Consider the following 27,715-nt stretch of genomic DNA (forward strand, 5'->3'; position numbering starts at 1 on the left):
TCACCGCGGTGCCATCCTCCTATTAGGGCAGTTTCAGGAAATGAACTCCTCTTTAATACCCGGGACTAGACGGCATTTCCCCTATCACAGCTTCCTTGTGTCCAGAGGGTTAGTCCAATTTGCCATCATTTTAAAACACAAATATGTAAACAGCTTAGAATATATGCACACATGCAACAAAAAAAAATAAAAAATCCAAAGCACATCATTCCACGGCACAGTGTTTCTTTTTTTGTCGCTCCTCTGCAGTGCAAAAAAAAACAACAACAACAAAAAAACAACAAAAAAAAACTACAACGGAAAAAAAACAATAAATAGACTTCCTCTGGTTTCTATATTTCTGTGTTTATGTATATACATATATATATTTACAGTGATGGGTCTCTACATGAGCACACAGCTCTTGGCCCGGTCCTTCCTCATGGTCGGGGCCTCGTCTATTTGCTCAGTCCGACCCGGCAGGGTTGGCAGGGGCAGCTGTGACACCCGCTTCAGGCCTCTGCGGGAACTGCTGCGTTTTAGCTGCGGCTTGTGCGGCCGCCGCACCGACGCCACCGTGGTGACGTGGAACACGTCCCGAACGCTGTTCTCTGAAACCTTGGATGTGCACTCTACGTAGGCCACCGCCCCCATCTGTCGAGCTATCGTGCTGCCCTGGAACACGGAGACAGGCAAGAGACAATTAGCAAGCAGGCAAGCTTCATTTATGGGACTGTTTTTCAAAACAGGAAACATGAAAAGGGGAGAATACATGCAACATTTTATCTGCAGTGCCACAGAAAACTTCAGCTAGTAAAACTTGACATTTTCACAACACATTTCTGTTACACTTTTTCTCCTTTCAATGGTTTTGTATTCAACCTTCAGCCTCTTTTTTTTCTCCGTGATGTGTTCTCTCTTGTTTCCCTTTAGAGGTTGTGCTTGAGTTTACTCTACATCAAGGTGTTGTGAGAGCGCTTCACAAAGAAATTCAATTTTACAAGACGCACCTTATCCGTCATTGTACCTTGTCAATACGCAGGCATTATATCTCAACTGTGGAAGACTAAATGTCCACGAAAGAGGCAGCAGATCGGAGACAAGCATGTCAATCTAAACCGTAGACTGAATGTCAATGATCTAAACATGTCTGGAGACAAATGCAGCTCCTCCAGCTGAGGCATGAATAATGTAGAGGCTCGGACTCCTCGGCCTGTGGTGAGAGAGTGGGAACAGAGCCCACTGGGCCACTGTTGACATGGTCTATGCAGCTATTTAGAGAGAAGAGACTAAACTCTAACTGAGCTCCTCCAGCACTGGAGCTCACCCCTGAGTAATGCTACAATATGCCCAGTTAATTGAGACCGTAAATTGTTTGCTTGAGATCAAATCAGGGACAAATTTAATTCCAAAGTCCCTCTTGCCTCTCTCTTCGCTACAGTACATCAAAACACAGTCACGTAGGATCAAAACAGGTTAAGGTTGTTACCGATGAGACAGGACTGCATTTCCCATGACCCTAAAATTGCATGTTCTCCAACACAGAGAGCTTTTCATCCCCAGGGGACGTGGTTTGATTTTTTTATCGCGGCGGTTCACTGAGCCGCATATAAGAAGCAATGAATTCCTCATTTGGTGGAACGGCAGATTTAGATTCAGGGGTGGCGGCTGGAGAGGGCCACGGTAGAGATTGTCGTAACAAGAGGAAAAGGCTTGATGAGATCTTGGGCAGATTAATGCGGAAATGTCTGGAGTTCACCCAATGGTCGCTCTCTCCGGCGACTCCTCAGCTGTATTGGAATTCAATTTAGGATCAACAACAGGATAACGACACAGGCTATTGGATTAGAGCACCAAAGATGTTTATTGTGCACAGCTTTAGCTTCTGCTGTGTGACGCACGTTTTCTGGGCTTGTTGGAGGGACGAACAGTAGTCGCCTTAGATGAAAACAGTGACTGAGAAGGAGCAAAACAATAGTTTAATGTAGGCATGGCCACAAATAGTCCCCATCTATTTTACATCAGCTCTGTGGTTTGCCACTCCATCTTTTGTTTATGTCTCTTATTTACATGAACTGTCGTGTTGTTTTCAGTTGCTGATTTTTTTTTTTTGGAGGCTTCGTGCTTTTAGCCTCCGGCAAGCTCTGAGACGGCGCTGGAACAAAGGCTCCTTTGTTCTGAGGGCTTTTGTGCGGTGGTGAAAAAGCCCCTCCACTTTTTGTATGTCCAACACGCGAGAGCACAAAATGAACACGCTGAAAGCTGATTTAAAATTCACAGATTTACAGAACAGTTCATCATCCCCTTGGCTTAGAGGTCATGGCGGCATGCGATAAAAGGGCTCACTCATTTATCAATGTCTGTTTTTCTATTCATCCGGCATTTTGAAAATCCCCAAATCTGCATGAATATTTCATTTCTGGGAAAAATGTGTCCCTCGACGTAAACTCCACCAACCGCCTGTGCCTCTTCCGTGGCCCTTGCCATAAAGCAACGTTGCATCGCCTGTCAGCTACTTTCGGTCAAAACGCCAACCCCAGCAACATATCCCAGAGGGGTTGCCAAGAAGGAAAAATTGTATATAATCGCTGGATCGCTTTCTAATTTCTTTTCCCGGAAAACCATTGTTGTTTTCAAGTCTGTCTTTTTTTTTCCCCGGGGCACCATCCAAGTCCTTCTCTCATTTCTCATCCCCCCCTCTTTCTCCTCACATATCCATCACGGGCATGTTCTCACCTGCTCGTGGGTGACGGGGATGAGGCGCTGCTTGGAGAGCTCCCTCAGGGTGCCGACGTCTGTCCTCATGTCCAGCTTACAGCCCACCAGCACCACTTTGGCATTGGGACAAAACTCCTGCGTCTCCCCTTGCCACTGTTGAGACATGAACCGACAGAGATGCATCACTGATTGTGCCAAACACGAGCGTAGGGCTGCCTGTACCGACTGTGATACAGTGACGACCTTTGGCTCGTCCGACACTGGACACCTGAGCTCGATGGGGATTAATGCTCTCTTGATAAAAGACAATTGTTCAGCTGAGGAGTCAAAGACAAATGAAAATGTCTTTAAAATCTACTGATAACAGCATTCCTGAGACTTAAAAAATAAATGGTTAGTTGCACTCCTGTAAAACATAAATTCATCAATGCATAGTGACATTAGGGCTTCAACTAACATTTTTGTAAATTATTGATTAATGACAATTATTCTCTCGGTTAACCCTTTAATTGTTTGGTCAATACCAGAAAGCAGTGAAAAATGCACATCATAATATACTGAAACGTATCACTTCTTCACATTGCTTGCTCTTTATTCATGCCACTGTGGTTCCGGTTTCTCCAGTACCCGTCAATGTATTTCAGGTTCTGTACAGAAAAGGTCTGAGCAGTCTTAAATGTCACTTCTGACACTGAACCAACAGTCTCTTTTCCCTGCTGGTTAATACACGACCGCAGCCGACAGCCCTGAAATATTCCTCATGCCGTGTGCAGAATGTCAGGGTGTCCATTCGCCCTTTATGTTGAAAACAACCTTTGACCTTTCAAGCCCACCCCTATTCTAACAATAATACCCTATCAAAAGCTTTGATTGTTTAACCCGCTCTCCTCCCCTAGCTGTCATCCAGAAACCTTGGTTTGCTTGTTCCTAGAGGTCAAGAGTCTAATTTGGGATGGTTTTCCATGTGCCCCTGAGTTTCAGAGATTACCAGGGCGACAGCTAGGGGTCAGGGGTCATGGTAACCCCCTGCCAAGGGATACATGGGAAAACCAAAAAGCTTGACGGCAGCTCTGCTTCCCCCTGTTGACAGAGAGCACTGAGGCTTGTGAGATATGTGTGAGTAAAAAAAAAAAAAGGTTAGTTCTACGAAATCTGCAAGGGGAATTTTAGCAGCTCCCCTCAGACCACTAAACACGTCAACGGGCCAGCCGTGGGAACTGTCTTTGGCCCACAGGGAGCGCAGTTCAAAGGCAAACACACACACATGGCTTCAAGATGAGAGACCACTAACAGGCACAGGCCTATTTTACATGACACCCATCCACGCAAACACAGCCATTACGTTGGGTGTCCCTACATATACAATAGGTATTGCCACCGGCTGTAAAAACACTTCCATGACCACAACCTCGCCCTGCCAGTATCACACTTTAACCGCCACCCCAAACTCAACTCCAGTATCGCAACATCTGAACCATAGATCCCATTACAAATTTTAAGTGCCACCATCTGGCCAACTCTTCTGCTTAAAACTTTGGTTTTTAATTTCAATATAATTTTAGATTGCCTACAAAAGAGCCATTTAAGTACTCGGGAACAGACTCTGCAACAGCTCCTCTTTGATATGGCTGATGTGGCTAATTTGCGTACGTGATATTCCTCTCGCAGCCACTCGGATGCAAAGCCTCTCCTTTCATTCTTCACTCTGACCTTCCGTTCCTCAGAGGCCCACGGGTCAAGTGTCCATGGACGTTTTAATGAGATAAAGGAGCGGGAGGCTCTAACCTCTGTGCTGATTTGCTCTATTGTTGAGCCATGAAAATGCAAGCTGCTGCTGCTGAGTGGGAACATGATGCTGATCGGGAGAAACCGATTTTTTTTTTCCCCGGTTGGTTCTCCAGTGTCACAGCAGATATTAAATGCTGATCCAAAGTGCTGAGAGGAGTCGATGAAAAAAAACAAAAAAAAAACACTGACCTTCTTTATGACACTGTCCAAAGTCTCTGGGCGGCTGATGTCGAAACAGACGAGAACTGCATCCGAGTCAGGATACGCCAGCGGCCTCACATTATCGTAATAAGAGGAACCTGTGGAAACACAATAACATATGGCATAAGGTCACGGTGTTTTCTGAGAAATTCCTGTGTGTACTTGTTTTTAACCTGAATTAAACCCCATGAGGTTCTTCATCCCAGCCATATGGCTTATTCTGCCTATTAGAAACATACTGCATACTCCTGGAAGGTGATCTAAAGGTCAATAATACATGAAGAGCTCGTTAAAGCAGAGGCTGTGACCTAAACATGGATATGCTGCATCTTGAATGCACTCTGCAGACGCAGATGAGTCTTGATCTTAACAGTTGTGTGCACATGTTTCAGTATCTTTGTCTCTTGGGCTTCCACACAGCTGTGGCCGATTCTGATTCTGATTCATTTTGTTGACTCAACCCTTTTGCTGTCTCTCTTGCAAATGGTCCGTGTTTTAAAATCCAAAACTTATTTCTGACTCGAGATTCACATGCACTCGCACGCCTTTCCCCACTCTCTCTTTTCATTTCTGTACCTTGATCAAATTTGAAGGCGGCGTGGTGCCTCTGTACTTTCACAAGTCGCTCGGTTCCACGGGTCCTGCTCTCCTACAGCTCTCATTAGGAGGCTTGTAAAAATATCTGGGCTCTCTCTCTGGAGCTGTGGTTGTGGCTGTGGGCCTCCCTCCCTCCTGCCTCCCCTGGGAATTGGTACGAAACTGAACTCTTACATTTCGATAGCAACAGCACCCTGGCTGCATTCAGTTTAGTGTCATGAAAACTCCCATGTTTGGGGACAAATCGTCACATTTTACCTTTACTGCAAGAAATGTGCATAGAGCTGTGAATCACATACTGTTAATGAATATTGCATACTAAAACAACTCAGATATTACATTTAATCTCTTAAGGCCGCGCCAACTGAGTATGATAATTATAGATTATCATTATAGTTGCTGTTAACATGCTCATACCAGATCCAACACAATAGGCAGCCAGCTTGTATAAAAGAGCTGTGAGACTTTGTCTGGCGGGGTGAATGGAGTCTGCACAATAGCGCTACAGCCTGTTTTAGCATCACTATGTTCTCTTTGTTAATGATGGAATGACAAGAGCTGCACGCGGCCCGTAGACCCAGTTATTCAGCTGGCTGTCCAATGATGACCTGCTCCCTCCGCACTGAGAACAATGCAACAGCCTGCACATTAAAGATTGATGCGTTTTGTGACTCCCAGTAAGAGAAACAATGTTTTTGTTTGCATTCCATTTCTCACCAAAATGCACTTTGCCATCAAGGGCTAACAACAATTCTGAATGCCTATCAAATCTTTAAAGACTTTAAAAAAAAAATGCTGTGAAATCTGCATTGTTGATGTTGGCTTGCAGTCTTCTTCTCTCCCGTTATTGTGGCATATGCATAACCCCACCCTCTGCAGTCAGCCTATCACACTATAGTTCATGGGTGTATGTCGTGAATGTACGATGATAACTGTATACTGTTACATAATGGTGCACTATTCATTTCATGAAACTTGCTCAGTACATACGTAAACGTTCTTCAAGCCTCTCTGTACAAATGAAGGGCACGAAAATATTATAATGATACAGCTCTTTGCAAACGTTTTAGTTTTTATTGGTGACACAAATTTGCCATGATACAATCATTTGCATTGTTTTTAGAACAATGTAAGCAATGCAATGATTAGCTATGATTGATATGAGAAAGATCGGTTATGGGTACAATTGTTTCTGGGCTGCTGCGCATCGCTTGACTTGCAATCTCAAGTGTAACAACCATTGCTAAATTACTGCACAGCCTGGCGCTGTTGCTGTGGGCTTGGTGAATATTAATCCGTATGAAAACAGTGGTGCCTTTTAAACGCAGCAAAACCCTGATGGCAGTTTTGTAAGCTCTTTGATACAAACACGTTTAGCAATCTTGTTTCTCCTTTTTTTTAAACATGCACTGTAATCATATTTTCAGTGTAATGGAAAAGAAAGAAATGAAAAATAAATGTAATTTTAGCCCCCCCCCCTGACAGGACATTATCCGGAAATCACAGTCCCGTCATCGTCTTAGTAGCACAGGATTGCTAGTGTTTTGTAATGCTGACAGAGCACTTGCACACACACACACACACACACACACACACACACACACACGCACACACGCAAAAAAAGCCCAATAACACAGATGCCAAGTTGAACAGTCAGCAAAGCACACATTGAACGACAGCGAGCTCTGATTGGTAGTGGTCACACATGAGGTGCTGTAGCTGCTGAAGTTGGTCTTTAGTATGTATCACAATGCAGCAGACCATACTGAGGTTAGAGCTGAGGAGGAAAAGAGCATGTGGAGGTGGAGAGGGGACAGAAAAGATGTAATGGCTTTGATGCGAGGGCGAGGGCATGTGCAGAAGCATCAGATGATGAGAGAAGCAACCGCGGAATTACAGCAGACTCCAGATGAAGAGATGTCAGGTGAAGAACAGTTGAAACAATGGTCCTTGTTTGACTTGAGATGTAATTAGAGGCTGGAACGAGGCCTCCGGGATCAATTCGTCGATCCCCAAGATCCGAATGATTGGCAGGTCGCGGTCACGACGGACCTCGTCACAGTGCAGCAATTCTGAGCTCTTCTGCCTTGAGCGACAAGAAAGCTACCTCAGCACTTTTTGCAAAGTCAGAAAGAAAAGTCCTCTAAGGGAGAGGAGAAAAGGGCTGCATTTAAAACAAGCCGAGCAGGCACAAATAAAAGCCGATCACCATAACGATCAACAACATGAGGAGGAGGAGAAAGGGGGAAAAGCAGTTTTCTCCTGATTGTAAAATATATCGCCTCCACCGCCTGAAAGGCACTTGTACGCCTTCCAGCGAAGAGACATGGCCAGAGATAAAAGAGGATGTAGCTGTAGAGGAGGGGAGGAGAGGGGCTGAGCAGTGGGTGTTTGGTAGGTAATGAAAGCACTGGACTCGGCAGGACAGATCAAATAAAGAGGTATGAGAGCTCTGGGTTGGCTATTGGTGAGACTGGCCTGTGCCCATTCACTGTGAGGTAGAACAAAAGGTCAATTGAATTTCAGACGGAGCAGGATGAGATGGATGGAGCAGGAGGGCGAGGGAGGGGAGCACAGCCTGGCAGAAACCACTAAAAACCATCACGCCTGACAAGGAGTGGGACCCTGCCACGTCGTTCCAAGGACGGGCATAAACCACCCCTCACAAAACCTCCTCGAGCATTAGCATTAGCCTGATTTAGCACCGGCGATGTCCCACAGTGGAAAGTGGATTTCTGTCTTTATTTCCACGGGGCTAATTAGCGCTAAGCCTCGCTGCGGCGCCATGCAGGAGGCTCTGCCGAGGTGACAGAGGTGGGAGGACAGCGTTCCTCACCAGCCGTCAATCGAGCTTCATCAAAGGCCTGAATATCCCAGCAGATGTTGAGGCGGACAGGAACGCTAATGTACAGTAATAAGGCTCGAGGGTTTGTGGTTTGACTTCATTTAGGCCTACTGTCCCCTGACACATTGAGTCCCCCATAGGGACAGGGTCTGAAACATGACAGCTCTCTGTCTGCTCATTCAAACCCTCCTCTCTGAGAATTTCTATTTTATGAGGACAGACGATGAAATAAACGGAACAATAAAACACAAATGATGCATTTAGATGGAGAAGATTCTTTAGAAAACCTGTGAAATTGAGTGTGCATTAACATCTAACAAAGCCTTCCAGTCATCAGTGCATTAATCTGTACCATCACAGCAGGGATTTTCTCCATCTCTCTGCGTCTGTTGAATGCTCATTGCAGACACAGCTAAAAAGCAAACCATTATGAGCGAGGGGAAAAGAACTTTTCCTCGCGGCTCTGATGTGTTCATGCACATATGGCAGGGAGTCAACAGCAGCTCATTAGGCCACATAGACATTCTGAAGAAAATAAAACACCCATGCATACAGACAAAGGCAGGGTATAAGGAAACAAACACCCTCTCAAATGTGGACAAATAAACGACAGCAGTTAGTGTGACTGAGTTAGCCGAAACCTTAGAAACGCAACACATTCAACGCCACGTACCCGGCGTCTTTTATTCTTTTCCTGCAGCTGTTTTCCTCTTGAAATGCACCTTCAAAGCAAAGGCAAAACATTTCAAGTTGGGGTGACCGTGTATCGTAGCAACCCGGAGGGATGCAAATGGCTTCATTGTGAGGTCTTGAAAGGAAGTAAGGAGGAAGCGAGCAGGAGAGCGGAGGGGATCGTGGAGGCCAATGACTCCGGTGCATTGATTATTAGAGGTGACTAAAAGCAGGAGAAGAGGGTTGGCGCTCCATCCTTTTAAAAGGTTGAGCAGACTTTTCATTGCTGACGGTTCGCTCTGTGTTGTGAACTGTTATGGTTGCTCCTCAATCAGGGTTCGTACTCGCATATAAAAAGAGACAGCTGCCAAGACACCCTTTGAGAGGAGGTGAAGTTACTTTGACCCAGTGTACCCATCTGCTGCTCAAGACGGCGTGTTTTCTTGTGTGAATGTAAGCCTGCACAAAACTTTCTTTTACAGTCCCACGTCCGGAATCCAATACAGTGTACCGCATATGGTGCCACTGACCTCATTCACATGGCAGAAATTGTAAACTCACACTCGAGATGGAGAATACCGACCTGGACGATTGGCATAAAACTAGTGCTTCTATAAGAAGGGACTTCTTATACCAAAAACCAAATTTCAGCTGGTCACATTAGCATGAAGTTTTCAAATGCTGGCTCCACCGTTTCAGAGTTCTGTCCATCATTTTAATGCCGTTGCAGGCAACCATTGATTTCCATTCATTTGCGCATGATATGGAAATCAATTAGAAGACTCTTGAAACGTGTTTTTGAGTTGTGTAATCTGTCGCAATGAAGATAAAGATCTGCCTTAATTTTGGTCAGTGTTCAATTTTCACGAATGTGATAAATATTAAAGCAGACCTGAGATTCACTGTGATGTATTACACAACTCAAGCATGATTAGTGTCTGTTAATTAATATACAATAAATACATTAATGGAAAAAAACGCCTGCCATTAGAAAAGTAGAAAATGAAAGGGACACTGTTTTTCTCATTAGTGTATAGGCAGGTAAAGTCTAATGAAGGACAGTATTGAGTAGCATTATGGGAAATGTAGGATCCAGCATTTTCGAAGCTTGACTCATACCATGGACTAAAAGTCATGATATCTTGTCCACTATCGTTTTGATTTTTTATCATTCTTTTTTAAATCTGCTGTGCCCTACTTCTTTATGGATGTGCAATACTAAATCGTTGGAGTGCCTCTCTAAATTGGTAAAAACATGCAAAACCACTAGTTTGGTCCTTTTACATTTAGGGATCTATTTTGGAGCTTGCTAGTTAGTCATAGTGGGTTAGTCATCGATAGGGAGGTTAAAATATAACTGTATTACGTCCAGGTCAAACTTTCCTATTAATTACTGCGTAACTGAATTAATCCTGATATGTGTAACACAGAATAGAATCTCAACAGCAGATAGTGCAGTATCATGATAATACAAAGATGTACGTCATTGGATTAAAATGGATTTCAGAGTTCCAGTTTCTTATTGAATCCACTCATTCTTAACTCATTTGTTATTTCTTGTGAAGTGAAGTCTCTCAAATAAATGATTCCATTGTACGATGTTCTTCCTGGTACATAATAGCAGAGTGGATGGACTGTATACTTCCTCCTCCTGTGATGTAATTTTCAAATGGCCATCAATGATATAAAGACTAGATTTCAGAAATACTGAACCTAGGAGGTGATATTGCATTTTCAGATCACATGAAATGTTTGCCAGATTCTGTGCAATATGTAGAAGCAACACAGACATCACTATGTGCCACGGCCTGCAGCTTGGGGCAGTGAATCTGAGCAAAAAATCAACTCAATCCAGTGAAACAAACTATTAAAAAGCCTGTAATGAAGCAACCTCAGCTGGCCTGGACTCTAGACTGGGGCTTTTATCTTTGATTGCGCATGCAGTCTGACATATAGGCTATACACGTGTACAAAACACACACACACATAAATCTGTTGATCTGTAATAGAGATGGCTGTGTCAAGTTTTTCAAAGGCATTAGCACACAGCCAGGACAGTAGAGGTGACACCGGGTTAAATGTCCATTAACCTCCCATGTCTGCAGCCTCCACACAGGGGATATTGATCAAAGCTCCCTGTGCTTTCCCTGTGGAAGAAGTGCAGCCTTTGAAGGGCATCGAGCACCTTTTCCACGCATCTGCTCTGAGCCGTGCTGCCGAGGAGTCAATGCTCGGGTCTGTCGTTGAAAAGCTGGGCCAGCCACAGCGCTGACAGCAGAGGCAAAAAGGGACAGAGCGGCATTACTGTCTGTCTCCTGCTCAGCCCCAGGGGTATGGAGATGGACTAGTGTGTCCGCTTTCAGTTTCTCCACACCCCCAGCTCCTCTTTTATAATCACAGACACACACACACACACGCTCTCTCATTCCACAGTAGAAACAGCTTTGAATTTCATCTCCTGTTGTTTGATCTCTGTGTCCTGTCTAAGGCTCTGGTTCATGCTGCGCTTCGCTTTTAAAGATCACTACACTTCTTTTGTCGCTCACTCCTTCTGTCGATTTATATATGCCCAGTCTCCGTTTTAAAAAACAAAACAATCATGTCTCTGCTTTGATTTTCCCTTTCGAAGTGTGACATGATGAGATCTGGTGTGACAGTCTATGTTGGTGCCCCCCCCCCCCTGTGGCACTTAATTCCTTGGAGATGTTCATGTGTTTAGATGTTACAATTCAAACACTACACAGTTTTTGTCTGTGTGAGGAAGTCGAGCAGCTGGGAACAACTGCTGGCAGTGTACAGGGAGCACACGCAGTACCTGTCGTTATCTGTTTATGTTTCCTCAAGCTCTGCGCCTCTCACACCAGAACCGTTGACTCTCGTCAAAGCAGCAAAAGCAGACTGTTTGGATAAGATCCATCTAATGACACAGTTTGATAAAAAAAAAAAAAAACAGACAAAAGCCAGTTAAAGCACTCCATATGCTGACTTGAAGATTATTTGTTCTTTGCACAACCTCTTTCACCGCTCAGTGTTGGACCCCAGCTGGTTCTGATATCCCCAACACAAGTCTTCTTGCTGGATTTGTTTTTGTCTCGTTGCTCAACTTGAACATTTAAAAGCAGAAGATTTGAGTTTTTTTTTTTAAAGAAAGCAGGCTAGCATGAATTTCCAGCTTAACTCCTTGAAAGTTGATCAGTTCAGCCACTCTGGGCGAGCCACTGCTTTACAGAGACATCCAGATTATGGATGCTTAGGTCAACAATCATTGACAGTGCAGCCCAAATAAATTCAAATCAAACATTAACACACAGGCAAAACGGTGATTTAGTGACCCAAAATAAAAGCACCATATTTGGCTTCCAGTAGTGCAGTTGAACCTGGCTCAACATTTTCCACAACACTATGCAACGTCATCCGGCAAAGCACTGTATTGGAAGATCAGATTCAAGCAAGCACACACGCCCACCAGTTAACTAGATATCATCAGATGGCAGATCACACCTGATTCAACCTGGGCACCTTCCAGGTGGCACCAAATTACTGAATCTTCCAATCCTAGCTGCTATAATCCAACTCAAATGGAAAGAGTCTTTCTCTGTATGTCCGTGTTTCAAGTTTGTTGATAACCGTTCATCTAATCAACGTCACACTTTGGGTGCTTTGCTGAGAACCAGGCAGCAACTTCTGGGTCTGTAAAGTGAAGCCAATGCGGAAGTGCCTTCAATTTGCATTTGTTCTAATAGCCAGCAGGGGTCAACTCCTCTGGGTGCAGAAAGAAGTCTGATTGTATAGAAGTCCATGAGAAAATGACTTTACTTCTCACTTGATTTATTACCTCAGTAAACATGACGGCGATAGCCAAAAACCAAGATGGCGTCCGTCAAAATGCCAAACTCGATATGATGAGGACCCAAGGAAGCGCAGTGTCGAGTGTTAAGTTGTTTGGAAGAGCAGTTCTGTAGAAAGCTGGAAGCATCAATAAGCAATCGGACGAACAGGGAGTTGCATTAGTCAACTTTCAATTAATCAAAGTTTGAAACTGATGCATGGGACAATGTTTGTCAAAAAGTGTAATGCCGGAGGTTCACCAAGCTGGCAGCTCAGTGCCTCCATTTGGATGAATACGAATAGTTGAAAAGAAAACTCAAGCCGCATTGAATATTTGTTATACAACACCATTTTCAACAGTATTCGGGTTCATGCAATGATGTTTGGAGTTTACTGCCAACATTAGACACCCACTCTAATTCTTTGACCTAGTATTGGTGATTTCCATGGCACAATGAATTCTGCTCTGAAAGGCTAGCCCTCCTCAAATACTACCATCACTCCACATCTCCTTCTGTTCCTTTTCACGTGTAAAACAGCCGCGATCACATCCTTTTATTTCCACTCCTACACATCTTTCAATCTCAGGATTTTCATTAAAACTTGTAATAACACTGACGGAAGCTTCTCTGTCCACGGCTATCTGTCTGATACGAAAGAAGATGTGAGAATATTCAGGCGGCATATGAAAGAATAGCTTGTGAGTGGAAAAGGACATCCTCTGCTCCATCGACTCCACTTCCTCCATCCAAACACATCCCTATCATGGTGCTATCTATCCCCAATCCCACTCTGAAACCCCCCCAGGGAGACCCCCAGGGAGACGTGGCCCTACTTCAAGTGCAATTTCACTTCCACAAAAGCAGCAGTAGCGAGAAAGAGAGCGCATCGAATCTTGTTTATAAATAAAGTCATCCATAAATGATGGGATCTGTTGAATGTGTGTGAGCGGGGTGCAGGTGGGGAGTGAAGGACGGAGGTGAAAGACGGCCTCCCTCCCTGTATCCCCTTACGCTCGGATGGGTTGCAGACGGATGCTGAGAGGGTTTTGCTCCCGTGGGGGGGGGTGGGGGGGGGGGGGGGGGGGGGGGGCTGAGCGCTAGCTCTGGGAGCAGTAGAACCAGTCAGCGTGGCTGTTTTGAAGTGGGCTGATCAAAGCTGGCGCTGCATCGGGTTCTGTTGCACTCGGTAGAGGGAGTGGACCGGGAGAAAACACACAGAGCTCCATTTCCCTTTTGGGTTTCCTGTCTGCCTGGAAAGGCATTAACTATTGCTACTGTTGCCTGGTTTCGTGCCAAGGAGCAATAGTTTGTGTCTCTTCTCTTGTTAAAGTCAACACGTGAACAGTGCTGGGCGAACATAATGTGTTACTGTCATTGCTTCACCGCGCCGAGTGACGCAGACATTGCTGAAAATTGTGTTCCTTGTGTTACACATTCAATTCGATCTGAACCACGTTATGACACTTATATAATATATATCTATCAAGTATAATTAAGTATCACTGCAAAGCTAGCAATGTCTAAATAGAAGCAAGCACCAATGTTGAATGTTTTTTAAATAAATGTATCATTTGTTGTGTTTTTATTCATTTATAAAGAAGAGGTTTGTTTCTCTTTGGATATCTATTAGGGAAAATGATATTGTCCTGGCTCATTGGCCAATTTGTGCATGAACCTCTTTACTAAATAACATAAATAAAGCACAAAATGGTAGAGGGTTGAATGCTGGATGTTCTTGTACTTGCACTTTATTTACGTAAAGCATAGAAGAATATCAAAAATATGGCAGCATCATCGTCTCTTAGTGTGTAGTCAGTTATTCCTCATCAAACTTAAAACCTAAGAAGCTCCCAGTTTGTTTGGTCAAGTCCATGTGCCTTTTGGAAGTGACTACATTTAGGATCTATAACCTCCTACCCTGTCAATGTCCTTTGCATCGTGCCGTAGATCATGTTACTTCAGGTCAATGGCGACAGAGGTTGCACTATTAAAGCGTGTTTCCTCCATCTCTTACCACAATAGACAAAAGCACTGCATTAAATCCCCTACAGGCCTTCTTATATCGCCATATGTAGCTGTGTGTTTAGCATGTAACAAGGGCGCTGCATTGGTTTAAAAGTGTGACACAGTTGGCGTTTGTGTGTCTGCGTCCCCGAGGACCACAGTGGGTCAGGTCCCAAGGGTGCCACCTACCAACCTTACTCTCAACAAAAGGCCTCGGAGGGTGGGGTGGTGGGCTGGGGTGGGAAAAGCACAGATGTACACTTCTCCTTCTGTCTACCCCTTCTGTCCCCTTCTGCAGTTTTCAATCTAGTGAAAAACTTGCTGCTCTTATAATATGCTCCAAGGGCACCCCCCCCCCCCCCCATGCCTCCCATGCTTTTTACTTGCTTCAACCCCTCACTCCCCCAATCTCTTTGCCTATTGGGCGAAGCAGCTGCTGCGCTTTCCAGGCTTATTGTCTCCCGGCTCTCACCCCAGCTCCCCGGATCAGTCCTCATTACGCCTCTGGCCTCAGCTGAGAAACAACAAGAGTGGTCCCAGGGTCAGAGCTGTTGGAATTCCCATACACAAACCCATTCGATCACGCACATGACCACACGCATGTAAACATGCACTCACACATATGCATGACTCCAATAATAGAATGTAATTGATCTTCCCTACTATTAGTTGCAATTTATTCTCATATCTGACCTTTTGTATTGTTGTTGCCTTAAACACTTGGCAACAAATCAGTTTCTTATCTTTATTTTATCCTTTTATTCTCCCAGTCAGTCATCATGTTGTGTCATTCTCTTCTAGTAGCACGGCATGGCAAGGTGTAAGACAGCAGTGTGAGCCCATCAAAAGCCTTAAGTGCACATCTTTTCTTCACCACGTACCAAAAGACTCACTTTAATTCTGCCCATTTAATGTTCATTCCCACTTTCTATGTTTTTTCCATTGGCACATTAAGTAATTAAAAGCCAAAAGCCGTATACGGCCTATCTGCAGAGTGCAGCACAGTTCAGCAGAAGACATGCTATTTAAGCAGATTATACACTTTTGCCTGGTGCTCAGCATTAAGCTGACAGTGCATGGGGGCTGAGATGTGGTGAAGGAATGTGTGGTGACTTTCAGCTCATAACTGTGTCCGTGGTCACATTTACAGGCTCCTCTGGTGGAGATGAGAGATCAGAAGGGACGGGAGGCGGTCTCCTCTGGGGGCCTCTAAGAAGTGCTTGTTTTATTGTTTATGGGCGGGAGGACATGTGGGATGCTCGGGACGTTTTTTTATGCATGTAAAAGCGAGCAAAGGAATGGGTACAAGCCTGTGTGGTGCAGGTGGCAGGCTGCACTTCTGTGTGTGAGTAGAGGTGTCTGTGCGAGTGTGTGTTTCACAGTGTCACCGAGGAGAGCAGATATTCTGTGTGGTAATTACAGCCTGTGTGTTCCTGTCAGCGAAGCTGGCTGGCTTTCATGGAGCACTTCTGCCCACCCCTTACTGCTTAACACGGCCCCTGACTGCTGGTGACCCGAACGCCTTCAGAAGCCGCCTTGACTAATGGGCTATCAGAGATGGAGAACACCGACGAGGAGGGAAAAGAAAGATGGGAGGATAAATAAATAGCACAGAGGAAAAGATAACTGATAATCTACCTCCAGAGAAGTTACTTTACGCTCTCCTGCACATCAACAATCCTGCTGTTCCAGCTCCCTTCTCTTAGCTACTGTAACAACCGCGCAGCCATTTCCTCTTCAGCTAGTTGACCCTTTGTGTAATAGTCTATGAATATGATTCACGTAGTGGGATGGAGCACAGCTGCTGGCCTGCTCAAGAACCAGGACTTCGAGCCCAGCAGCCAGGACTGCTGGCTGTACTCCAGAGTTTCCGTCACACAAACCCACTCGGAGAGTCAGGGTGCAATGAAGTGCACCACTGTGCATGAGACCATCATTATTCAAGAAATTTAGAGCAGGAAACTATTTACAAAGAGGAGAAGAAGGGAATGTCTACAACACAGAGGGGATTTGTTCATGTAATGCCCAAACAATTTGCCTAAGCTATAATATGAGGTATTTCTGTAAGTGCCATTTTAGTTATATGCATTCATGTGACATGGAGCAAATTTTGTGAGCCGTAAAATACATTTTAGTTATTGTCTAATGGAAAACCTGGACATCTAAGGCACTTAACAGCCACATAGTGGCCGTTAAAGTAAAGCAAATGCTCACTGCATTTACATTTCTCTTCTTATTTGAAGTTTAAATGTATTTAGTTGCATGTATTAGCCATGCTCATTATTCCTGATCATGGGAGTGATCAGTTCAGAAGTCACTAAAATCCTTGGCTATGAAATGTGAGGTAGTGTGTAGAATTTACAGTACTGTGACACTCAAAGACGGCAAGTCCACTTCACCCCACGCAGCTCTTGCCGCTTAGTTTCTAATATGCAAAACATCTTTGTGGGCTCCAACTATTAACTGTAATCCCCGGGATTATCAATTGCAGGCTGCCAGAGAGGCTGCAGGCTCATCACAAACCAGGGGGATGAGAGTCATGGAGGAGCCAGAATATATTCTCTGTGGTTTTTCTGTCAAGCTCATCAGGCCCCAGGAACAGAACTGTACCCCCTCTGTCCAAAAATAGTAACTGTACCAGTTGCCAGTAACTGTCTTTGAGACCAAAAACGCCCAAGTTTATTTCCAACCTCTCCAAATCCAACACGGCAGTCACAAGTCGAGCAACATTATAACTCACCGTCCTCTGTGCTCACTCAGCCACCAAATTGAAAAGGGAAACTTCTATTAAATGTGTACATTGTGATCTTTTCACAAACACAATACAAAATGTTACACCTGACATGAATTCTCATGCCTCAACAAGAGTCAGAGTCGACAGCCATGCTAGTGGCTCTGTGAGTCTGTACTTTGAGCCGGGCAGCACCTTCTTCATTAAAGATGCTTTACAATATATTACTGTGACAATGTAATGGTGGCATAGTAACTGTATAAACAACTACATTAGAACCGTAAGAACTTATTGATTTGATAACTAGTCCATTAATCAATTAGTAAATTAGGAAAAAAAAATCAGATAAAAACGTTTAATTGATTCATTAATTAAGTCATTTAAGTCATCTTCTCAAATGTGAGGATCTGATGTTTCTTTCTTTTTCATATTATTGTAAACTGAGTATGTTTGGATCTTTCAAATTCTGTTCAGGGAAAAAAAAGAAGCAAATTACCCAACATTTTGGGTAAGGACAGTTTTTCTAAACTTCTCAAATGTGTTTTTTAATTTCTTTAAGTTACAGTATTTCAACAGCTTGCACTATCATCTGTTTACTCATTACCCAAAAATGTCATGCAGCCGTTCTCCCCCGGTGCAGGGGAGTGCCTTCTAGCCTGCTATGCATCATCAAAACAGGTTTCGTTTAGGCAGTTGCCAACCAGCCCAATTGCCCTGGGCTGGTTGGGCCGAGACTAGAAACAACTCTCAGGGCTCAGGCTCGGTGCATACGATCAGTCTTGTGAACGGCAGTTGAAAGGATGTCGTGACCCTCCCTTCAGGATGAAGACAAAAATAAACAAAAGGTCTATTTGCTGTCTGTGGTCAAATAAACAGCTCCCTTACCAGCGAGTTGCAACCACCTAAACATAATTTCATTCTCCAATTGCAAATTCAGGGAAAAGAGAACGAAATGTTGGTTTTTAATTATTTAACGCTGAGTCTAACATTACAGTTGTGATACAAAAAAGGCCAAACGGACCAACCGTAAGAGCCCGGAGCAAATCATGTTATCTGCTGTGTTCAGCGTAGTCGCTGCTCAGGTCAGACAGCACTTTCTGAGCATCCTCTGGCTCCAGTGAGCTGTGGCTTTGAGGGCAAAGAGCTGCCTGTTGAAAGTATTTACGCCCTGAGTTGTGGCTGCAGTTCACTCATTCTCTATTAAAGATTAATAAAGCGTAAAGTGTTGAAGAATAGAAAAGCCCGCTGAACCCAGCGTGTTTTTACAGGCCTCTGAATGCCCTACTGGTCCAGTGCGCTGAGAATGTGGAGTTTAAATAGCAAAGAAGACACCAGGAATGTTGGAAAGTCGGTATGAGAGGAGAGAGACAGCCAGACTGTGACTCTGAGTGAGCGCTGGCGCTGGGAGTGGTGTTGCACACTTGCAGTGTTTTGTTATCGTCGCTCAAATCGAAACAATCACACCTCTGACTGTGAAAAGTCGAGACAGCTTTGTCGTGAGAAATGAGCCGAAAATAAAACATCAAGCTTGACTTTAACAGAGGAAGAAGCAATATAGAAAAGTGGCTCTGAAACCTGTGTGAATGTGGTAATTTTATTTTAGACTGTCTTACAATTTGTGATATTTTCAGGTTAATAAATGTTTTTTTTCTGCTCTCTGTCATTGACTGTGCAGCACAATAGTGCGTCAAACTGTAGCCAGTTTATGAAAGCTTTTATATTTGTTGTTGTGAACACCCCGTGTCAGGCAGGTCTATTGCAGGAAAAATCCTCCACTGCACAGCAAGTGATGCGTTTCATGTTCCCAGCAGCATGCACTTTGTTTGGGGGGAAAAAAGAAAAAGGGAAGCTATAGCGAACATCACTGATCATTCAAAGAACCATAACAGAAACTCAAATTTCATTGACAGAACATCTCGGGTTAAGAGCGGGGACACGTGGTTTGAATGACGAGCGATCTCTGGGAAGTAGAAAAAACACCACAGCGAGAGCGATTAGTAGCAAAGATATCAGCAAAAGAAGAAAGCAAAACAAGATTCCTGTGGATAGCCACTTGACAAAACAACATTCCCGCATGACTAAACAGAAAGTACGAGTTCCATTGTTCATGTGAGAATCAGGTCAGGCATTAGAGAGGCAGCAGGGAGGGGAAACAGAAAGAGACGTGAGTGTACTGCTGTACTGCAGGAAGTTTGGGGAAACCCGGGCTGTCATGACTTGGTCTTGTAAGAAACAGCATGCACCAAGGCTAGAGGGAATCTTTCCCAGGCACCCTTACCATATTGGGAAGAGAAGAAGTGTATTAATGCCTCAGGCTCTGTAAAAACCCTGGCTGGCTGACTACCAATGGGCCCCATGAGCGTCGACAGTAATCACTAATGGCTCTCAGACAAGTTATCACCAAGCCACATTGACATTTTGACCACTTAGCAGCTTGCGTTGCTTTAAACGTCCATTAAGATACAGATACATGCAATGGTGAAACAGACTATCTATCACTGTGTGGCTGCTACCTGCACAGTCATACACAGATACAAAGGGGGTTTTTTTTGTTTTCTAATTGACTTAATTCTGCAGATGGTCTGGAGCTGAATAACAGGCCAGAATAGAAAACACAGCGGAAAGTTGCCCTCTGGTTCCCAGAAGCCATAAGACCTCCCTGCTTCTGTGTAATGCTTCTTAAAATACCCATTCATTTAGAACAGCAACACAAACACACACACACACACACACACACACACACACACACACACACACACACACACACACACACACACACACATGCACAGACATACAGATTCATGCTCGGTAATGACCTCGATTAGATAAACACCTCACCGCTGTTCTCAAACATCCTGCAAGGACTAGTTCTTGTGGAAGAACCAGTTTAATGAGACCAAGATAATCATTGGTGCAACGAGTGCTGGGAGAATTTTTGTTTTAGAGGCGATGCACATCTACCGATACCGGAGAAATGTGAACCAGGCGAAGACACGAGCTGTTTGAATAGCCATGCCTCGGACAGCGATCGATATTGCTTTGTGAACGGAGCCAGACCGCAGCAGGCAGACTTCACCCTCAATTAAAAGGGAGACAATACTTTGTGTGAAGGGGCTGAAAGCCAGGTGGTAAAAAAGAATATATATATATATATATATATATATATATATATTATATATATATATATATATATTATATATATATTATATATATATATATTATATATATATATATATATATATATATATATATATATATATATATATATATATATATATATTATATATATTGTACTGTAGACTGCAGCCACCTGAAAGTGGAAGAGCACAATTCATTTCTTCTCAAAATAGCAGGTACTGACAGCTTGGTGATGATGTGGCTGGGTTGATGAAAGGCAAACTGGGCTGCGACGAAGGAAAGCTCTGTTGGCATTGTTGCTCTATTGGCACTCAACGACGGGGATAGGTTCCTCCATTTTGGACCCCCTTTGGTTCCCTCAAAGGTCAGCACTGTCTGACGGCTCGCAAGCGGCCCACAGAGTATAAACAGGTCAAAGATTACCGAAGTTTAACTCTGAGCCAAAGCATGTCACACATTTACCTCCCCTCCGCGAGTAAATCCACTGATGGCAGCCATTGCATTGAAATGCATTGATTTGGCTCTAAATGATGGTGCAACCGTGCCTGAGAGCATGGGCACTGAGCTGGTGGTGCTGCTGCTAATGTACAGGAGATAAATAATCAAAACAAAGCTAGAAAAGGGCAGGATAGAGGGGCAATTAACTAATCTGAATCCAAAAGTGATGGGAGATATGCTATTTTCTTCAGATGAAAGCTTCTCTCATCTATGTGTGAGCCAATTATTTTTCTTGTTGAGAGAAAATATGAACATCTGTGTTTGCTGTGAATCGGTGGAAAATGGCATACCACATAAGGACCTCTGAACACACACACACACACACACACACACACACACAGAAGCACGCGTACGTACCAAACTCACACACATTTGCCCAGTGGGTTGGGTGACGTCGTGTTTGTTGTGGGGTGGGCGGCTCCTGACTGAAGATTAAAGACTAACACTACCAAAGGTGGTTTAGGGTTTTAAGATGGACAGAAGCACAATACTCCCACTACATCATTAGGCTCCTATACAGCCCAGAGATAAGGAACTCTTCTAAGTTGTTGCCCCGGGCCCCAGAGGACCCCGACCCCTGACTGACAGGCTCAAGCAGATTTACTCCCCGGGTCGACACGAGGTCCAAGGAAAAACAACATTCTTTCACCGACTGGCCGTGTAACATAAAAATACTCCCATCATCTCTCCTGGAGGATCGTTGTTAGTTTTATGTTTGGGAATATTTATGGTAAAAGAAGGAAATCCCCCTGGGAAGATCCTGTATTCAGTCCTGTGACTGGCCAGCCATGTCGCTGGTCTGATAGCTGACAAGAGCCTCAAGCCTGAGATGACGACGATGAGATGCAGATCTCAGGGTAGCTCAGAGCAGTTAATCCATTCATGCTGACAAGACCGGGATGAAAGTAGACCATGGCTCTCTGTGCAGGAGTCTCACTGATTTCATGGCAGCGTGGTGGCCAAAACTACTTCCTCAGCAAGACGCAAATTCATACACTGAAGCCTGATCACATGGGAAACTCATTCACGTGACATCACATGACAAAGTAAGGATGATTTGTTATCAGAGAAATTCCCCTCCTGATGACACAACACTGCTGACGTGGATTCCTCTCTGTGGAACGACGACGTTTGACACTGATGTCACCAGTAATTGTTATTTTAGTAACAGCTAATAATAGCACATCGGTGTATTTAAATTTGACATTTTTACAGCTGTGGGAATTTTATTCAGGCTGGAAAAAGCTCCGCAATCAACATTCGCAAAATCACAAATCACTAAACCTTTCAGTTGAAACCTTGATTAATGAATCTGAAAAATAAAGTTCTTAAATTCAATCATTTTAGGGTTAAGGGAATATGAGACCCTCTGTGTAAACTCTGGAAACACTTCTCTCTTTACATTAATGATTCTTTAACACAATTTTAAAGGAAATAAAACTTAATATGAAAGCTGACAATGCGGCAAAGAAGGAAACTCACCCAAACCAGCAAATAACATAATATCTGGCCGATATGTCGGCAAACCAATACGTCTTTCTATCACGTAAACAGTTAGGGCAGTTACTGGTCCCTTCAGGCACATCCTATCTCAATTATCCGCACCCTCATCCCTTTCTCCCTCAACAGCCGCCTGACCCCGGTCAGAGCATGGGAAAATCCAGCCACACACAGCGGACAGCACCGGAAGGAATGCAAGAGACACATGGCTGGCACCAACGTTTCTAGCAAAGACAACAATCATAAATAGCAGACATAGATGAAGACTCTTAAAAACAAAATACATCCCTCTCTCAAGTTGGCAAGGTCAAAGCCATTTGTCATAGAGATGACTGCTGGAAAAGTTGCAGAGGGGCGTTGGAGGCAATCCTCCCACGGTCGCAGCTAGGGGACGGGCACCACGGCAGGGCTGGGAGCGGATTGACTTGATGTCAGCCTTTATTAAGAGACGGTGCAGATGGAGACATGAAATTGTCTTACCTGACGTGTCCCACATATTCAGCTCAATCCGGTGCTTGTCTATCTCAAAGCTGGCTGTGTAGTTTTCAAACACCGTAGGCACGTAGTTCTGAAAACAAGGGATTTATTTCAGTTATCCAATTAAGACGGACAAGATAAACGTGTGTTTACACAGCCACAGGCTTCAGAAGAGTAGACTGGTGGGGGAAGAAAAGAAAAAATCATATTTGAAATGATGCAGTAGATTAATAAAATAATGGCAGACACATTTAACAGTGAAGCTAGTTCTATAATTTATTTTAGAAATAATAAAACAGATGAAGACAACGCCTTAAAGTGTTATGGGGAGTACTGCAGACACAATAACAGTCAGTTTAGACATTACAGGACTATTACAGGGATTTTACAGTCATTCATTACGGCTCCACGGCAGGTGGATGTGAACAAGTGCTGAAGTTGAACTGTTCAATATTTGTATTATTTTAATGGCAGTGCTCCTCGCTCATTCATAAAACTCCTGGTCTCATTTATCTTCAAATTAAAAGCACTCTGGTTCAGACTTTTGATAGACCTACTGTACCTCTGGATAGCAGTCCTTGGCAAAAACGTGCAGGAGTGCTGTTTTCCCACATTGCGTGTCCCCGACCACCACAATCTTACAGCGGCTGCCTAGACTGTCCATGTTTTGTCCGTCAGAGGTGTGTTGTTGACACGCCGATGGATTGCATCCAGCATCCAGCATTGGAGACGCAGCAGAATAGAAGAGAGGAAAGAAATATGGGCAAATACATGCGCCGACCCGGTGCGCTTTGTCCAGCTCTCCGTGTGTCCTATACGCGCAGCTCCCCGGTCCCGCTGATAGACTGTCTGTCTGACTGGTCGGCTACCGAAACCTGAGGAAGGACGCGCACAGCCTTCACTGGAAACTCCGGCAGTTCGATTGCTGGCCACGCCTTCCTAATATTCTGAATCGCATCACTCAACTGCAATAGGCTGCTCTCATGGGAAATGAAGGGTGTGTGGGAGAAATAGTTTATAGTGACCTTTTTTGTCTCGTGGTATCCTTTTAATATCTCAATTATAATACTTCAGTAGTGGCTATATTAGTGGGCCTCAGAGTTTATGGAGATAATTCTTCTTCCTGTTGTATGCTTATAAGTCTTTATTGTTTTGCCCTAGAAATGTATTTTTAAGAACATCAGAATTGAATCTGTGGCACAGAAGAAAGAGTCACTGCATGTATTGTGACCCTGCATATACTATTACTATTCTTCAAATAAAAGAATGTGACTCTATAAAAAACACTTTATGACCTCAGGTCGTTATAGGCTATAACTATAATGTTGCAATAAACCGTCATAAATCGCATCTCTCTTAGTGATCAGGTTGTAACCGGATTATTTATTCACTGAAGTGTTGGATACTGGGATAAATTGGTCTGCAGGGATGATATTTAAATATTTAAAAACATTTAAATTCAGTTTGTCCTCCTTTTTAAGTCGAAAAGAACTCTTAATATGCCAGAGATAGGCTCGTAAGTAGCTTTAATATTCATAAGAAGGCAGTGTTTTCCTCATTATTTATTTGTTAATAGTGGTGCCTGTTTGTCCCATGATGATCACTGACTAAATAGCTATTTTTCATGATCACTGTTGGGAAAAGCAGCATAAATAAGGCACATTATGCCTCTTGATTTAGTGCCAGCATGACCTCCTAATGGAGATACAATAAATGCAGCGTGCATAGATAAAGTAGCCCATCAAATGAAGTAGTTAGAGGTGACTGGGCTGCTTTTATGGGTCTCGTCGCCTTGCATTTAGCTCGTGTTCCTTGTAAGTGCCCCGCTGAGGAGTTATTGGTTTTGTGAATGAGATAATTAAATGACGTGGCACCACGTGCCAGACAAGCGCTGTTGAGTCGTGTTGTTTCTCCTGGAGATCGACACTGCCGCCTTCTGGACACAACTTGGTATTACATCATATTTACTTTAGAAGTAGCAAAAGAAAGTCCTATTGAGGAAACAATATCACAATAAGCAGGAATACCATCAATCTCAAACAATAGAACACACCTGCAAAACTGTTGACTTACTTTTATTCCTCACATTGTTATTTTGGTGGCAGTGGTTTGTGGTATCGTTGGATTGTTGGGAGTGCCCGTCTTTCAATAGTGGTAGACAGACTCATTTACTTTGGCTCAGTAAAAGTACTAATACAACAACGTAAAAACACTCCCTTACAAGTAAAAGCCTTGGATTCAAACTTGTACCTTTAGTAAAGTATCATCAGATAGCACAGGAGGGATATTAGGAATATGTACCATAATTGTTTACTGCTGCATTAATGAATAAGCAGCATTTTACTGCTTGTTGTGGTGGTTTGAACTGCTTTAGTTCAATAGTTTAGTCCTTTAGTCCAGTGGGGGTCACAAGAAAAATACACAGTCTATAACAAAGCATTATATTTTATAAACTTAACATACATTTATTATGGTAAAATCCTAATCTGATAAGTAACTAGTAACTATAGCTGTTAAAGAACTGTAAAATATCTCCCTCCAAAATGTAGTGGAATTTTAAAAAGGCATGAAATGTAAATGCTCACGTTTAGTAGAAGTACCTGAAAATTGCACATTGGTCATGTACTTCTTTACTTCCTCTCCCTGATCCTAATGCGCATTTTTTTCAGAGGTGAAAGTTACATTTGCTCTCCTTGCAGTAACAAAGTCATTTTTTTGTGTAGCCTACTTGCTTTTTTGAGTAGCCTATTTCTAAATATAGATAATATTACTTTTACTTATGTCACCTAGCCTATTTTTTTGAACACAAGTATTGTTCTTTGTTACATTTGAAGTTGCATCTGTTACACAGTGGCCTAATCACAAAAGTCACAACGAAAAGTGGTGTGGTTTGGTTGCAGGAGGGCAGAGCTCCAGAGACTCCATGTCCAGAGAGGTGACACTCTGGAAAAGAGGTTGAACACATGTCTTCACTGGCCGAGTGTCACGGGGGTATGTGTAGGTATTGCACATGGGCCAGGGCTTGTAGTCAGGGAACGGTGCATAACAATGCAATGACATAAAGGATGACCTCATTATGGGTTATAGTTATGTTACCATTACTGCTCCTTGACATAGTTTTAAAAATAGGTTGCATCAACCTTAATTAATCATTGGTTTAATGCAACGATCGACCAGCACGCTAAGTGACCCAAATTGAACACACCCAACAGGTGCATGCTGGATCTGGCTAACATGCTAAATGCTAAAATGCTCATGCTGGGGATGTTTTATTCTTCTGTTGATTCTCTAAGAAGTTTTATTTGTGTCTTAATAGGTCAAATGCTTGTTGCACCCGCCGTGGTGTTCAAAGACTTCGTTTAGGCCTATACTGTCTGTCATAGTGGTTTAATGTCTGAGTTTCATGCTCTTTTGGGGTTAACTCTGAGGCTATACAGAGGAAGGCAATGGTATATTTATAATTTACTCAAAGTGCATTTTTACTTAACTACTTTTTACTCCCATCTAAGCACATTTTTACACAAGTACTTTTATTTTTACTTGAGTAAAATGTCTTTGAAATAACTAGTTGAGTGTGATATTCTAGTACTCTTTCCATGCCGGCTTGTTTCTGGAGAGGTTGTTGCTGTAGTATTTCCCGTATTGCTTTTTATGAATGTATGTACATGAATGGATAAATATTTACAATAAATGGTAGGTGGATTACTCTCACTCTCATGCTGGCTATTCTGCTGCATCTGCCAGCAAGCTGGTAAAGTGTTCTGCATTCACACTGCCTGTATATTAGTATGTGCTAAGAGATGCTTTGATGGATATGCTACTCAACCAATAAACTCATGACACCCATGCATGAACAGAGCAGAGATATGAGCAGCAGATCACTCAACAAGAGGGTAGATGAAAACTGAAAGAATAAATAAATGGCCAAGGTTGAGTTGGTAAGGATCCAGTATGCACTGACTTCCGGATTCGGAGATCTCGGGTTCTGTAAACTTGCCAAGAAGACTGTGAAAACAAAAGTTCTTCCAAAACAGCATTTTCATTTTAGAATACTAATACAATACCTAATACCTTTAGGAAACATAGGTGAAAACACTTGTGTGGGATGCCCATGGGTGGGCAGGAGCTTTAAGACATCAGGAAATATCATAAGTAGATAGAATTTGCTCTACCTTGACCAGCTACAACATAATAATGCTGCTTATACGTTGACGTTTAACACAGTGGTTCCTAGCCCCAGGCAAAAATCTTAGGCACAACAAGATATATTACTTAGTGAGGGTCATAACCCAAAAAGACTGGAAGCCACTGGTTTAGCGTAACAGCAGCACTGAAAGCAATTCCGAATCTTGTTTCATGGATATTGTAATAATCTATGAAAGAATAACATTGACCTTCAAGAAGGTAATCTATTTGCCCAGTTTTAATGACACTTTTGTATATCAGCCACACTCATCCTCAGAGATGGTCCAGACTCCCTGCAGACTGTATTTGCCTGGCAGAGTGGTGACACGGTACTTTATCCAGGCCAAATGATGCCACTGAGAAACATTATGCATGCGGTAACCTACTTAGACGACAGAGGAAGTCTCCAAACTACACCAGGTGTCCAAGGCAAATACGTCTCTGTTCCTGCATCATATCCCTGTGTTCCTTTAGCTGCAGCCACTTCCTGTGATGGATACAATTTTCAAACATTGTTAAGCTGCTGGAACACGTTCTGAAATGTTCTTCTTG

The 27,715-nt window shown here is 43.4% G+C and overlaps 1 protein-coding gene across 2 annotated transcripts; it reads right to left on the reverse strand.

Moving 5' to 3' along the window:
• rnd2 (Rho family GTPase 2) lies at nt 1-27,616 on the reverse strand. Of its 2 annotated transcripts, XM_076080097.1 has the most exons (7): nt 27,601-27,616; nt 25,032-25,050; nt 23,541-23,625; nt 22,982-23,069; nt 4,675-4,784; nt 2,716-2,850; nt 1-654 (listed from the first exon to the last, which is right to left on the reverse strand). In XM_076080097.1, exons 1-7 carry the CDS (start codon nt 27,614-27,616, stop codon nt 385-387), a joined length of 723 nt encoding a protein of 240 aa, XP_075936212.1. In that variant the 3' UTR covers nt 1-384. The 2 variants fall into 2 exon arrangements, with proteins under 2 accessions (XP_075936212.1, XP_075936211.1); XM_076080096.1 differs by lacking the exons at nt 25,032-25,050; nt 27,601-27,616 and having other exon boundaries at nt 23,541-23,702.
• Nucleotides 27,617-27,715: the final 99 nt, after the last annotated feature.

This window comes from Anarhichas minor, unplaced genomic scaffold, assembly GCF_050575085.1.
Source record: "Anarhichas minor isolate MPS153535 unplaced genomic scaffold, ASM5057508v1 ptg000007l, whole genome shotgun sequence".
Classification (NCBI taxonomy): Eukaryota; Metazoa; Chordata; class Actinopteri; order Perciformes; family Anarhichadidae; genus Anarhichas; species Anarhichas minor.

What these genes read in the sequence shown, in the direction of transcription:
- rnd2 (XM_076080096.1), bottom strand. Translation starts at nt 23,702, where the DNA reads ATGCTGGATGCTGGATGCAATCCATCGGCGTGTCAACAACACACCTCT. An exon ending in GAATATGTGGGACACGTCAG is followed by an intron (nt 4,785 to 22,981) that starts GTAAGACAATTT and finishes GTGTTTCCACAG; the next exon opens with GTTCCTCTTATTACGATAAT. An exon ending in TCCCCGTCACCCACGAGCAG is followed by an intron (nt 655 to 2,715) that starts GTGAGAACATGC and finishes TCCGTGTTCCAG; the next exon opens with GGCAGCACGATAGCTCGACA.